Source organism: Schistocerca gregaria, chromosome 7 (genome assembly GCF_023897955.1).
Source record: "Schistocerca gregaria isolate iqSchGreg1 chromosome 7, iqSchGreg1.2, whole genome shotgun sequence".
Classification (NCBI taxonomy): Eukaryota; Metazoa; Arthropoda; class Insecta; order Orthoptera; family Acrididae; genus Schistocerca; species Schistocerca gregaria.
The window spans coordinates 454,032,011-454,045,562 of NC_064926.1; the positions used below are offsets into that span (position 1 = coordinate 454,032,011).

General features: G+C 40.7%; 1 protein-coding gene and 1 pseudogene across 1 annotated transcript in view; both read left to right on the forward strand.

Annotated features, from left to right (window-relative positions):
• The window catches only part of LOC126281619 (DNA topoisomerase 3-beta-1), a 132,567-nt gene that overhangs the window by 81,002 nt on the left and 38,013 nt on the right, over positions 1 to 13,552 (forward strand). Inside the window, exon 11 of the mRNA XM_049980739.1 lies at positions 8,002 to 8,219. Within this exon, the coding sequence (XP_049836696.1) occupies positions 8,002 to 8,219 (218 nt within the window). The remainder of the gene's footprint in view (positions 1 to 8,001; positions 8,220 to 13,552) is intronic.
• Positions 6,261 to 6,378, forward strand: LOC126282608 (5S ribosomal RNA; annotated as a pseudogene).

Consider the following 13,552-nt stretch of genomic DNA (forward strand, 5'->3'; position numbering starts at 1 on the left):
GTTTAGTCTGGCCCTGTAGACATTGGTATCATATTTCCTTTCTGACGATGAATTTTCATGTGTTTTCGGCGACGGATCAACTTTTGCACACCAAGAACGGAACTTTGTTTCGCATACGCCATTACTACCTACTCTCCCGTACTTTTTACACAAGTTATGACTTATATTTTTGCTACTATAGTTAATGGTTCCTGAGTGGAGTTAACTGTGCAATTTATTTATGCCCGTTGTGTTCAGCTGCGGGGATTTGTTGCACTCGTGTTGTAAAATGCGTATCTCTTCCACCAACACTGCAATGATATTGTTTGTGTAATCCACCTTATTAAGTTTTTGCACAGGATCTTCTCTGCAACATTTTGCGCAGAACCAAATCTTACATTTAGGATTTACGTTAACACATGAATAATGAAACACAGTTTTACATATTGTGCACATTACACCTTTAACTGCACGTTTCTTGCAGTGGCAGGGATCCGAACTTAATATTACACTTGTTTCCCCGAAAGACGATCTAGATGCTCCACATGTGTAATTCTCCTTATTACTTCTTGTGGTTCCATAGTTTTTTCTGTGACTTTCTTTATTATGTAGCATGGCATGCACAAGTTTTCGCAATATACACTGACTATACTGCATGATAAACACTTTTCCTCGTTATTTTTACACTTTTTTCCGGACTTTACACACTCGCGATCCTCACTCGGCGCCATTAATTTAAGGACAGCATGACACTGTTCAGAAATTGTTCAACATTTGCAAACATAAGAAAAATGTACAATGTAACAAGTAACATCATAGTAATATCATTTGAAACTTCATATTCATTTTGTTGTTAGTTTGAATCACTTGTGTTGTTACGATCCAAAGGACAGCTTCCTTCTAAACACATGATTGAGCCCTATACATGGTGATTCAAAAAAATGTTGACAAACTGACACACCACATTGGGCATACAGCAAGGATCAGTAGTCATATAGGAAACAGAGGTCACAAAGGCCATCTGAGGCTACTAAATGTTATTGCAGTTGTTACGTCACATGCTGCCAATTGATACCCGCTACAGGAGATACTCAAAGTTTTGTGCAGACACATCGAGTTGCGCCTGACATCGACACTGCATTAAACAGCACATCCTCTCAAAGACACCTGGTGTATCTCGAAGACATACTGCTGCTACAACAGTCTGGCCCATTAGGTCATCCGGTGATATAACAGGTGTTTCATTCACAAGGCCCTTCAGATACACCCACAGGAAAAAATCGATTGGAGACAGAGTGTGTGATCGTGGTGCCCATGCGACTGGCCCAATGTGACCAATCCAGTGCCCAGGAAAGTTTGCTTGCAGATATACCCTCATTTCTCTGCTGAAATGCTCAGGGGCTCCATCGTTCTGAAATCTGATGTGGAGAATGTATGGCCCAATTAAGCAGTGTCCGATGATGCCAGAATGAGATTTTAACTCTGCTGCTGATGTGTGCTGATATGAAACTTCCTGACAGATTAAAACTGTGTGCAGACCAAGACTCGAACTCAGGACCTTTGCCTTTCACAGGCAAGCACTACTCACAACCCATCCTCACAGCTTCAGTTCTGCCAGTACCTTGTCTCCTACCTTCCAAACTTCTCAGAACCTCTTCTGTCTGATGATGTCAGCTGTATTGTGACTATAGTGCCCTGTCATGGCATTTGTGACACCCGGTTATTATGTGATTACTGATCCTTGTTGTAAGCCAGATGTGCCATGTCAGTTTGTAAATGTTTTTTTGAACCACCTTGTACTTTTATGAATGTTACCTATAATTACCAGATCTGAACACTGACTGGATCATACTTTGCAACTCCCATTTGTCTGCACAGAAGCTGGAATCACTATCCACTGTCAGATGGGAGATCTATGTAATGCAGTTAGAGCATAAAGAACCAAAGTCACACCAAAATAATAAGTTTATTTAGAAAAAAAAAAAACAATTAATGCCACTGTGTAAAACCAAGCCAAATACCTGTGTCCAGTGCAGTACTAACGTGTTAATGTTTTTGCTTATGGGGCAGATGTAGGCTCCATTATTTTTAAACAGAAATAAAAATTTACTGAATATTAATCAAAAATAACTTATTGCTATGGATAACACCACTGACAACTGAACAGGGAATGTGAATTAAGTACATCATGTTGAGAAAAATATAGAACATCTTGAACAACTAGAGATAGGACATGTACATTAGTATGTTCTGCAGAAATGATTAGTATTTCAGCCACCTCAGTTTAGTATGTTTCCTGTTGCATAGTAAGTACAGGGCCCGTCATGCGCCCTGATAATTTGTTCCATGCATGATGGCATCGATATGAATAAGACATGAATGGCATCCTGTGGTACAGCTATTCATGCTGCATTTAGCTGGTTCCAAAATTCTTGTGTGATGGTTTGCTTTGCGTCACAGCACTGTACCTGTCATATTACCATATCCCACACATTTTTGATTGGTGGCAAGTCTGGTGATGCATTGTCTTGCTGAAGAATGGCGTCTGGGATGTTGTAAAGAAAGGATGCCCTGGACTTGCACCATCTGTGATTTGAAGATGTACCATATAGCACTCCACACCATAATACCTTGAGTTGGCGATGTAGGTCTTGTGCGAATGCAGTCACTGTGATGCCACTGACCCTGTCTGTGGCAAGCCAAAATGCGCCCATCATTTTCAAACAAACAGAACCTGGATTCATCCGAAAGCACTATCTAATGCCATTCCTGTCCCTAGTGACATCATTCCACACACCATTGTGATCTAGCATGTTTCTTCACATTTGTCAAAGATAGGTAGAGGTTGGTTGGTTTATTTGGGAGAGGTGACCAAACAGCGGCGTCATTGGGGAAGGATGGGGAAGGAAGTTGGCTGTGCCCTTTAAAAGGAACCATCGTGGCATTTGTCTGAGGCAATTTAGAGAAATCACGGTAAACCTAAATCAGGACGGCCAGACGTGGATTTGAACCCTCCTGAATGGAAGTTCAGTGTGTTAACCGCTGTGCCACCTCACTCAGTGGTAGGCAGAGAAGTTGATGACACGCACGTAACCCATGTCATAATAAATGGTGGTAGACTGTCACTCCTGATAGTGTACGACATGTTACACTATTCAACACCTTCAACCCATTACATGCAGTCTCCCATCCTTCATCAAAGACACCAACCACTTTCTCGAATGCCTGGAATCCGTACCCAATCTGTTACCCCCAGAAACCATCCTTGTAACCATTGATGCCACTTCCCTATACACGAATATCCCGCACGTCCAGGGCCTCGCTGCAATGGAGCACTTCCTTTCACGCCGATCACCTGCCACCCTACCTAAAACCTCTTTCCTCGTCACCTTAGCCAGCTTCATCCTGACCCACAACTTCTTCACTTTTGAAGGCCAGACATACCAACAATTAAAGGGAACAGCCATGGGTACCAGGATGGCCCCCTCGTATGCCAACCTATTTATGGGTCGCTTAGAGGAAGTCTTCTTGGTTACCCAAGCCTGCCAACCCAAAGTTGGGTACAGATTTATTGATGACATATTCATGATCTGGACTCACAGTGAAGAACAACTCCAGAATTTCCTCTCCAACCTCAACTCCTTTGGTTCCATCAGATTCACCTGGTCCTACTCCAAATCACATGCCACTTTCCCAGACGTTGACCTCCATCTGTCCAATGGCCAGCTTCACACATCCGTCCACATCAAACCCACCAACAAGCAACAGTACCTCCATTATGACAGCTGCCACCCATTCCATATCAAACGGTCCCTTCCCTACAGCCTAGGCCTTCGTGGCAAACGAATCTGCTCCAGTCCTGAATCCCTCGACCATTACACCAACAACCTGAAAACAGCTTTCGCATCCCGCAACTACCCTCCCAACCTGCTACAGAAGCAGATAACCAGAGCCACTTCCTCATCCCCTCAAACCCAGAACCTCTCACAGAAGAACCCCAAAAGTGCCCCACTTGTGACAGAATACTTCCTGGGACTGGATCAGACCTTGAATGTGGCTCTCCAGCAGGGATACGACTTCCTAAAATCCTGCCCCGAAATGAGATCCATCCTTCATGAAATCCTCCCCACTCCACCAAGAGTGTCTTTCCACCGTCCACCTAACCTTCGTAACCTCTTGGTTCATCCCTATGAAATCCCCAAACCACCTCCCCTACCCTCTGGCTCCTACCCTTGCAACTGCCCCCGGTGTAAAACCTGTCCTATGCACCCTCCCACCACCACCTACTCCAGTCCTGTAACCCGGAAGGTGTACACGATTTACCAACTGACCTGCCTGCACTGTGACGCTTTCTATGTGGGAATGACCAGCAACAAACTGTCCATTCACATGAATGGACACAGGCAGACAGTGTTTGTTGGTAATGAGGATCACCCTGTGGCTAAACATGCCTTGATGCACGGCCAGCACATCTTGGCACAGTGTTACACCGTCCGAGTTATCTGGATACTTCCCACCAACACCAACCTATCCGAACTCCGGAGATGGGAACTCGCTCTTCAGTATATCCTCTCTTCTCGATATCCGCCAGGCCTCAACCTCCGCTAATTTCAAGTTGCTGCCGCTCATACCTCACCTGTCTTTCAACAACTTCTTTGCCTCTGTACTTCTGCCTCGACTGACATCTCTGCCCTTAACTCTTTGCCTTTAAATATGTCTGCTTGTGTCTGTGTATGTGCGGATGGATATGTGTGTGTGTGTGTGTGTGTGTGTGTGTGTGTGTGTGTGTGTGTGTGTGCGCGCGCGAGTGTACACCTGTCCTTTTTTCCCCCCTAAGGGAAGTCTTTCCGCTCCCGGGATTGGAATGACTCCTTACCCTCTCCCTTAAAACCCACATCCTTTCGTCTTTCCCTCTCCTTCCTGAAGAAGCAACCATCGGTTGCGAAAGCTAGTAATTCTGTGTGTGTGTTCGTGTGTTTTGTTCATTATGCCTGTCTGCCGGCACTTTCCCGCTTGGTAAGTCTTGGAATCTTTGTTTTTAATATATTTTTCCCATGTGGAAGTTTCTTTCTATTTTACGTTACACTATTCCTTTGTTATGCCAGAGCTGAGGAGGATGCAGATTTGTCCTGCAGTTTCGATCTCCTTGGGAGGTCAGAGGAAAGGGTTATCTGGGTGGTGTGACCTGACCCATCTTGTTGTGTTTTATGAGCTTCCGTGAACCACTCTGCTCACACCGGTTGCACTGCCAAAAGGCTTTATCCTACACAAGCAGCAATTTCTTGAATGGATGCATCACATTCTCTCATGCCAATAATGCGCCCTCTTTGAAACTCACTAATTTGGGGGTACAGTTTGTGCTACGTCTGTAAGTCACTCTGATCCATTACCTTCAGTTTATGGCGACAATGAGAGGGGCAGGTACATTATACCGGTAGGTTGTGTTGCACCACGAATCGATGTTGATCTTGCACCCGCATTCTGACACGCTAATCATTTTTGAAGAGCCTACTAATGTACATGTCCTATGAATATGAATGTCATATCTCTAGTTGTTCAAAGTGTTCAGGACTTAACTTTCTTTTTTTTCCTTTTTTTTTTAAAAAAAAAAAGCTTGAGTGTACATCTATCATTTTCTTCTGACTGGGCTCCACAACCTCAATAAATTTGAAATGGTGTTATTCCTCCTAATTAAAAAAGTTTGAAAGATGGGTGGATGTTAATCCTATTGTAAAACTTTCAGAAATAATTTAAATACATTGACTGGTCTTTCAGATATATGTTGTCTTTATTTCAGTGTAGAGTGATTTGATGTAGATAAAGTGTGTGTGTGTGTGTGTGTGTGTGTGTGTGTGTGTGTGTGTGTGTGTTTAAAAAAGATAACCGCTTTCTCAATATTCTTTTAACCACAGGAAATTACTATGTACTGACACCTGCATTATTGAGATTAAAGCAAACCTGCATTCTCAGAGTAGTTCAGTGGGTTGCATTCTCTCTTTAATTGTGAATGGTACAAAGCAGTCTGTGCACAGTGCTCGTCTTCCTATAAGCGTTGAGGAGCCAATTCAACCTTATACCACATGTGCATTGTCACTTTATGACAAGAACTGTTGTCAGCATGGAAAGTTGCATGTCAAATCAGTTCATGGCTTGGTGATGTTATTTAAAAATTCAAGCAACTACCATGAGAGACAAAATGCCCCAACACCATGGTGCATGAAGGAGGTGGGTAAGACAACACCTGAAATGGAACTTGAATTAGTAATACCCTCTTCACTGACGGCTACGGCCTTGCCGCAGTGGGTACACCGGTTCCCGTCAGATCACCGAAGTTAAGTGCTGTCGGGCATGTCCGGCACTTGAATGGGTGACCATCTGGGCCGCCGTGAGCTGTTGCCATTTTTCAGGGTGCACTTAGCCTCGTGATGCCAATTGAGGAGCTACTCGACCGAATAGTAGCGGCCCTGGTCAAATAAAACCATCATAACGACCGGGAGAGCGGTGTGCTGACCACACGCCCCGAATGCACTGTTCCTTGATGCCTTCGAAAGTGTTTTATCAACTGATCCTTACTTGAGTCAAATTGTGCCATAACATTCTTTTCCCAAATTCAATTCAGTACCTCTTCATTAATTATTCAATCTACCTTCTAATCTGAAGCATTTTTCTATAGCATTACATTAATAACTTCTACTCTCTTCTTGTCTATGCTACTCATTATCGATGTTTTATATTCATATATGGCTACCTTCTGGACAAATACTTTCAGATAAGACTGTTTAACACTTAAATTCATGTTACATTTAAAAATATTTCTCTTTTTCTGAAAGAATATGGCATGAATAGTTCATTTAAAGCAACTACACAGATTCCAGTGACAGTCATCAGGAAAACTGCATGTCATTGAGTCATATATTATTTCAATTCAATAGATTGTCATGTCTTTATGAGCTAAGACTTTCATAGCAGCCAGGATGATCAAAAGATCTTGTTAATTAAATAATTCTCTCAATTCCAGGCAAAAAGTAGTGTTGTCATCATATGCATTGATTGATTGAGTGGGAAAGGTCAGAGATACTCGAGCTTCATATCACACCCTCAGCTTGCTCCTGTGGAGGATGCCACCACTTTTCTGTTTCATGAGCCTATACACTGAAGCAAGAGTGCTGCACTTATCCAGAAGTTCTAACCACTCTCTGAACCTTTCAATAGATGCCCTTGATGGTAGAGTTATCAACATTGTCTATGTTTAAGTTTTCTGATTCAGATTGCTACAAGGACTGGTTGCGCACGCTTCCAATAGCTTTTCCTACTCTCTAGACTTTGCTCCAAACCAGTTGTTCGCTCTGATCATCTGTTAACTGACTACAGGAACCACATGTTTTTTTCCGTTGTGAATGGTTATAAATGGTACTATACTTCTGCAGAGCAGGATAGAAAAGGAGGGGGTCTAAAGTATCCATAAAGATATTCCTGTGAGCTGATTTTGTACACTGCCATTTAACGACACTGTGTACTCATTTAATACTCACTGGAAACAGAGATTCATGAACTCAAACTTCTATCATCTGAGATCAAAATCTGAAAGACTGTTGTTTTGTTAAATTAAAATAACTTTGATGTACGTCTTGAAATTTGGCAGAAAGGTACTGCAAGGCAACAGACATTGTTCTAATATTGCTGATTTCTCAGTGTGATGTGTTTTACTGAACATTAATTCTGTTGAATGTGATTTAGGTATATTGATTCTGTGAAAGCAGTCTATGCATTTTGCAGCCTGTATCGGGAAAAGAGAGAAGTGTGGTGTTTGATTTAAACTGGAGTCTCATCTCATTTTGGCTTTATGGACTCCAATATGTGATGTTGAATTTAACATTATGTGTTTAACAGTTTTATATTATTTTTTTGTATTTCATTGTTGTTGGCTGAATGCATTTTTATTTTTGAAGCCTGTAAATCTGATTACAAAACTGAAGCACAGTATGATATTTGAAGCTATCTATATTTTTGCCATTTTATTAGATTGATCCGGAGCTGGTCTTGCCCACAATGCGATCTGCTGTAGAAGAACAGTTGAATCTTATAGCTCATGGAAAAGCTGATTATAATGCAGTTCTTCTTCATACAGTTGAGATATTTAAGCAGAAATTTCTTTATTTTGTAACAAATATTGAAGGAATGGATCAGCTTTTTGAAGTGACATTCTCACCTTTGGCTTCTTCTGGAAAATCATACTCCAGGTAATTTATTGCTAAAATCTTTGAGGAACAGCTTTTTGCGAATAACATTGCTACTTGTGGCCATGCCTACCCAAATTTCTGCTCACCTTTGCTACTGATATTGAATTTTGTGCTTGAACTACATAATTGTGCATGCAGGTAATAACTGAAATTTTGTTCTTGTAACTGCTTATCTTCAATCTACCGATTTCTGGAAATGTACATTAGTGTGAGCTGGCAACATTTACTTAGTTCGTGGCAGATTTTTGTGCTTTATCAGCTTCAGTTTTGTGCCATATTCTGCCACTGCTAATGTAACAAGTTTCTAACATGAGAATATCTGTTAAAAGATCTGTTGTGTGCTTTTCACGATTTATACTTCAAGAAGAATATAATAATTCCAATCCCAAAGAAAGCAGGTGCTGACAGATGTGAAAATTACCGAACTATCAGTTTAATAAGCCACGGCTGCAAAATACTAACGCGAATTCTTTACAGACGAATGGAAAAACTGGTAGATGCAGACCTCGGGGAGGATCAGTTTGGATTCCGTCAAAATGTTGGAACACGTGAGGCAATACTGACCTTATGACTTATCTTAGAAGAAAGATTAAGAAAAGGCAAACCTACGTTTCTAGCAACTTGACTAGAAGAAGGGATCGGTTGGTAGGACATGTTTTGAGGCATCAAGGGATCACAAATTTAGCATTGGAGGGCAGCGTGGAGGGTAAAAATCGTAGAGGGAGACCGAGAGATGAGTACACTAAGCAGATTCAGAAGGATGTAGGTTGCAGTAGGTACTGGGAGATGAAGCAGCTTGCACAGGATAGAGTAGCATGGAGAGCTGCATCAAACCAGTCTCAGGACTGAAGACAACAACAACAACAACTAAATTATGAGGCTATCAGTTACTTTGTTACACTAAAGTTTGTGAAAATTGCAAAGAGTGATGTGTCGTACATGTGACTTAATATAAGAGGCGATCAAAAAGTTTCTGTTTGAAAGTTGTACAATCCCAAATCGGTCTGCTAATCAGGCATAATTGCTGTGAGCATTGAGGCAATCATCCTGCCAATGCACCAGGTTGAAAACACACATTTGGCAAAGCACCATGTCCTGCTGCTACACATTCTCATCTGACGGGGGTTGTTTATGCTGCAAAACCTTTTTTAAGGGACAGAAGGAGTGATAACTGCACGGGGAAAGATCTGACTATAGTGCGGCTGCTCGAGTGTCTACCACTGGAGTTGGCGCATCTTCTGTTTTGTGACATTTGCTATATGGGGACAAGCTTTACAATGAAGCAGCAGCACTCCTTGTCGCACCATTTCACAATGGTGGTTTTCGACATATGTGCTGCACACACATTTTCCACTCTCCAGTGGGTGTCTGCCACTGTTTGTCCTGCTGTAGCCATGAAAAGAATGACAGCATTTTGGTCCTGTTTGGTTGCATTTGGTAATAATGTCACCATAGTTCACATTTTCACATTTACCACATGCGTGTCAGAAAGGCATGAACAGCACACTAATCCCTTCCCTACATGTCGGTGTTTATATATCCACATTGGAGTTGCGCTGATTGCATATAAGTTATAGCAAGGCTCCCAAAGGGAAACTTTGTGATTGCCCATTATATTAAATAGTATATTACAAACAAAACAGCACAAAAATGTAGGAGTAATAGAATCAAACAATGGAAAATCCAGGATGGAATGTAATACCACAGAAGGAAAGTTGATACTCACCATATGGTGGAGATGCTGAGTCACAATAGGCACAACAAAAAGATTCACACAATTATAGCTTTTGACCATTAAGGCCTTTGTCAGCAGTAGACACACATACACACACGTGCGCGCGCGCACACACACACACACACACACACACACACACACACACACACACATTCACGCAAACGCAACTTGCACACACGTCCGCAGTCTCAGAGAGGCAGTGTGGTTTCAGCTCTCTGAGACTATAGATGTGAGTGCAAGTTGCGTTTGTGTGTGTGTGTGTGTGTGTGTGTGTGTGTGTGTGTGTGTGTGTGTGTGTGTGTACTGCTGACAAAGGCCTTAATGGCCGAAAGCTGTAATTGTATGAATCTTCTTTTTGTACCTATTGCGACTCATCATCTCTGCTATATGGTGAGTAGCAACTTTCCTTCTGTTGTATTGTAGGAATAATAGAATGCATATGATCTCTGCTTTGAAAAATTCATGATACAATCAGTCTTTCATTGCCACAATATGGAGCCAAAGTGTCTTTCAATGCCACAATATGGAGCCAAAGTGTCTTTCAATATGCTTCTGGAGAACCTCTCTTCACATGGTTTGCATTAAGATCTGCAGAGAATTAAAAACGTTTTCTGGAGTACTGTGACAAACAAGTTGCCAATTGAACACATTTCAGACCCATTTTGTGGGACATGGTTAAGCGAACATGTAGGCCAGAGAAACATTGCCATGTATCATCTTTGGGAAATACATGCCTTTTTCTTTCCAAATGGGGCCAGGAAGTGTTAGGATAATAGCTTGAACTGAACTAATTCACTATTTTTTTTAATGGTAACTGCTGATGTAAGTTAGTCCACTGTTACTGACATTTTTGTCTCAGCCTACTGACTCGCTAACATCTGTAAGCTGTTTGACTGGTACCCAAATGCACTTACCTATACAATATGTACTATGCCACAAGAAAGTAAGTTCTATTTTTTAATTACTTTCTCAATTGCTCAAAGTAACCTGTATTCTGTAACTAGAGGGTAAGGCATACACACAAAGAACATCAACCCTTTAAGGCAATTTGAGGGAGACTTTCGTTGTTTATCAGTTGGACATGCTGCTCTGTGGGGGATGACAGTACACACTTCTGCCTTTTACTCCGTATGTTCATGGTCCATGCTCTTACTATTCCGCAATCTCTATAAAGATGTATTTGCGAGATATGAACCACCTGGGAGTGGAAGGTGTATTTTTGCTGTAAATGATTAAAAGTGCCCTTTGTGATATGACCTTTAAAGCTGTGTAAAGTAGAGGCAGTGCTTTGAACCCCAAAATCTGCCTGATTTGGCTGTTGCTGTTCATGTTTCTCTTCAGTATATATAGTCAACATTTTATATCTAGTGGCATTTGAGACCACTATATTTGACATTTTTCTGTTATGCTGTCTAACTATGCAGACTTGCTGGATTGTGGTCCATTGTATGATTGAACTTGTATATGGCTGCTGTTGTGAGCAAGGATTAACTGATTCTTCATTGAGGGTGAATTGTTAAATGGCAACAATACATTCAGCCACTCATCAAATCTATGACAGCTTTCACTTCAGCAGTCTGGGACATTTGTAGTTTTTGGACAAGGGAAGTTTGTATGTTACCATGCATGCTATTAGTTTATGACACAGATAGCACCACACCTATTACAGTGCTCCAGTGTTGAACCATTGCTGCAGGCAGTGGCAGCTCATACTTGAAACCAGTGGTGGGACTGATCCAGAAGATTTTTACCCTTTGGTTTAAGGATGTGTAAAAGGAAACAAAAATGTGTAAAAGAAAGCTTATTGAGAAAATTGATAAAACCCTAACAGAACAAAATCAGACATTCTTTTCATTACTGTACCTAAATTGATACAATGCAACCTTGATCTATTCATTTAAAAAGGAAATCCATTCTTGTTTTCATTTGTACAAGAAAATGTACAAACCCCAACTGTTAAACATGTATCTTTTATTTCTAACTGAGACTCCAAATTTAAATTTTCATAGATTCAGTCAAAAATGCTTTCATAATAAAATATTTTGATAAAAAAATCTCATCCCCTATTTCACCCCTTTAGGGGTTCAGTGTCCAAAAACACTGAAACACATATTTTTGTATTTGTAAGCGAGACATCAGTGACCAGTGTTCATAGATATGGCTTTCAAAATACTTCGGTAGTTCTTTAATAATAATACATTTTCAAAAAGAACTTTCACACACTATTTAACCCGCATAGGGTTAAATTTCTGAAAACACTGGAACACATATTTTTTTATTTCTCACTGAGAAGCCAAATACCAATTTTCATAGGCCTAGCTTCAAAATTGCCTCAATAGTGACATTTTTCAAAAAAAACTCTTCAACCCCTACTTCACCCCCTAAGGGTTGGAATTTTGAAAATTCATTTTTAAAAAAATGCCTACAATATAAGATCCACACCTTTCTCCAAATTTCGGTTTGGGCTGGGTGTTGATGAATCATTCACTCAGTCAGGACATTGCCTTTATATATAGAAATTAACTTTAAGGAGAGTTGGAATGCACTATCCCGACAATGTTAAATTTAGTGACTTGGGTTCCCTTTAATTCAGGAACCACTGTAGCCATTGACATGAAACTTTTACAGGACATTAAACTGTACCTTCTGAGTGTGCTGAACTGGAATAATTAATTATTGCATTTCAGCCACTGCTTTCGGAAATACCATTTTTTAATTACACGGTTAAAATTTTGTGTACTTTTTTGTGTTATCCTAAGTAATTTTAACTATACATAACATTATGTTCTTCTTTTAGTTCAGTAGACTGAGGATATGTATGTTATTACTCCCTGAAAATTTGAATACTCTACTTGAAGTGGTTTCTGAGAATTAGGGAAAAATGCAACAAAAAATGTAAATTTTTGGGAACGGGTTCTGAAGTTTCAAAAGACTGTAACTCATTTAATATATGCTCAACTTTTTATTTTTAATCACTCAGAAGCACCCTGCGCCATACTGTATATCATCCTCTTGATCTTTTTCCAAGTTTTTTCTTGTTTCTGGACTTCTTACTGGTCAACTGTGCTGCATACTCTGCTTTATCAATTCGATCCTTGTCCACCTGTTCAAATTCTCTGATGCAATTTGCTCCAGGATTAATTCCTATACGCTGTAGCACTTTCACTCTGCCAATGTTACCATCATTTAAATCAACAACAGCATCCTGCCCCCCCCCCCCCCCCCCCCCCCCACTTCAGTGTCTTCATTCTAACAAAAATATTTTTTGGTAAGCGAGTCCATATAAGATTATTGAACGACTCATTGGGATTTTGAGTCTGACCATGCAGACACTTCTTCAGTAATTCAGGATTTGCAAGGTCTCTGTAAATAGGTTTTATGATATCCATGACTGCTGCTGGGATGAAATGTTTATGGCTGTATGAACTGTTTAAGTGCTGGGCATTGCAGTAATTGCACCATGAATCAGGTCTAGGAGGGCAAAGGGTGTACTGGTTTTTCATCAGTTGATAGTCTGTGGAAGAAGTTAGCACATACTGCCTGCTTCATTTTCAGAAAATTCTCAGTATCATTTCTAATGGCCATCCTATAATACTGC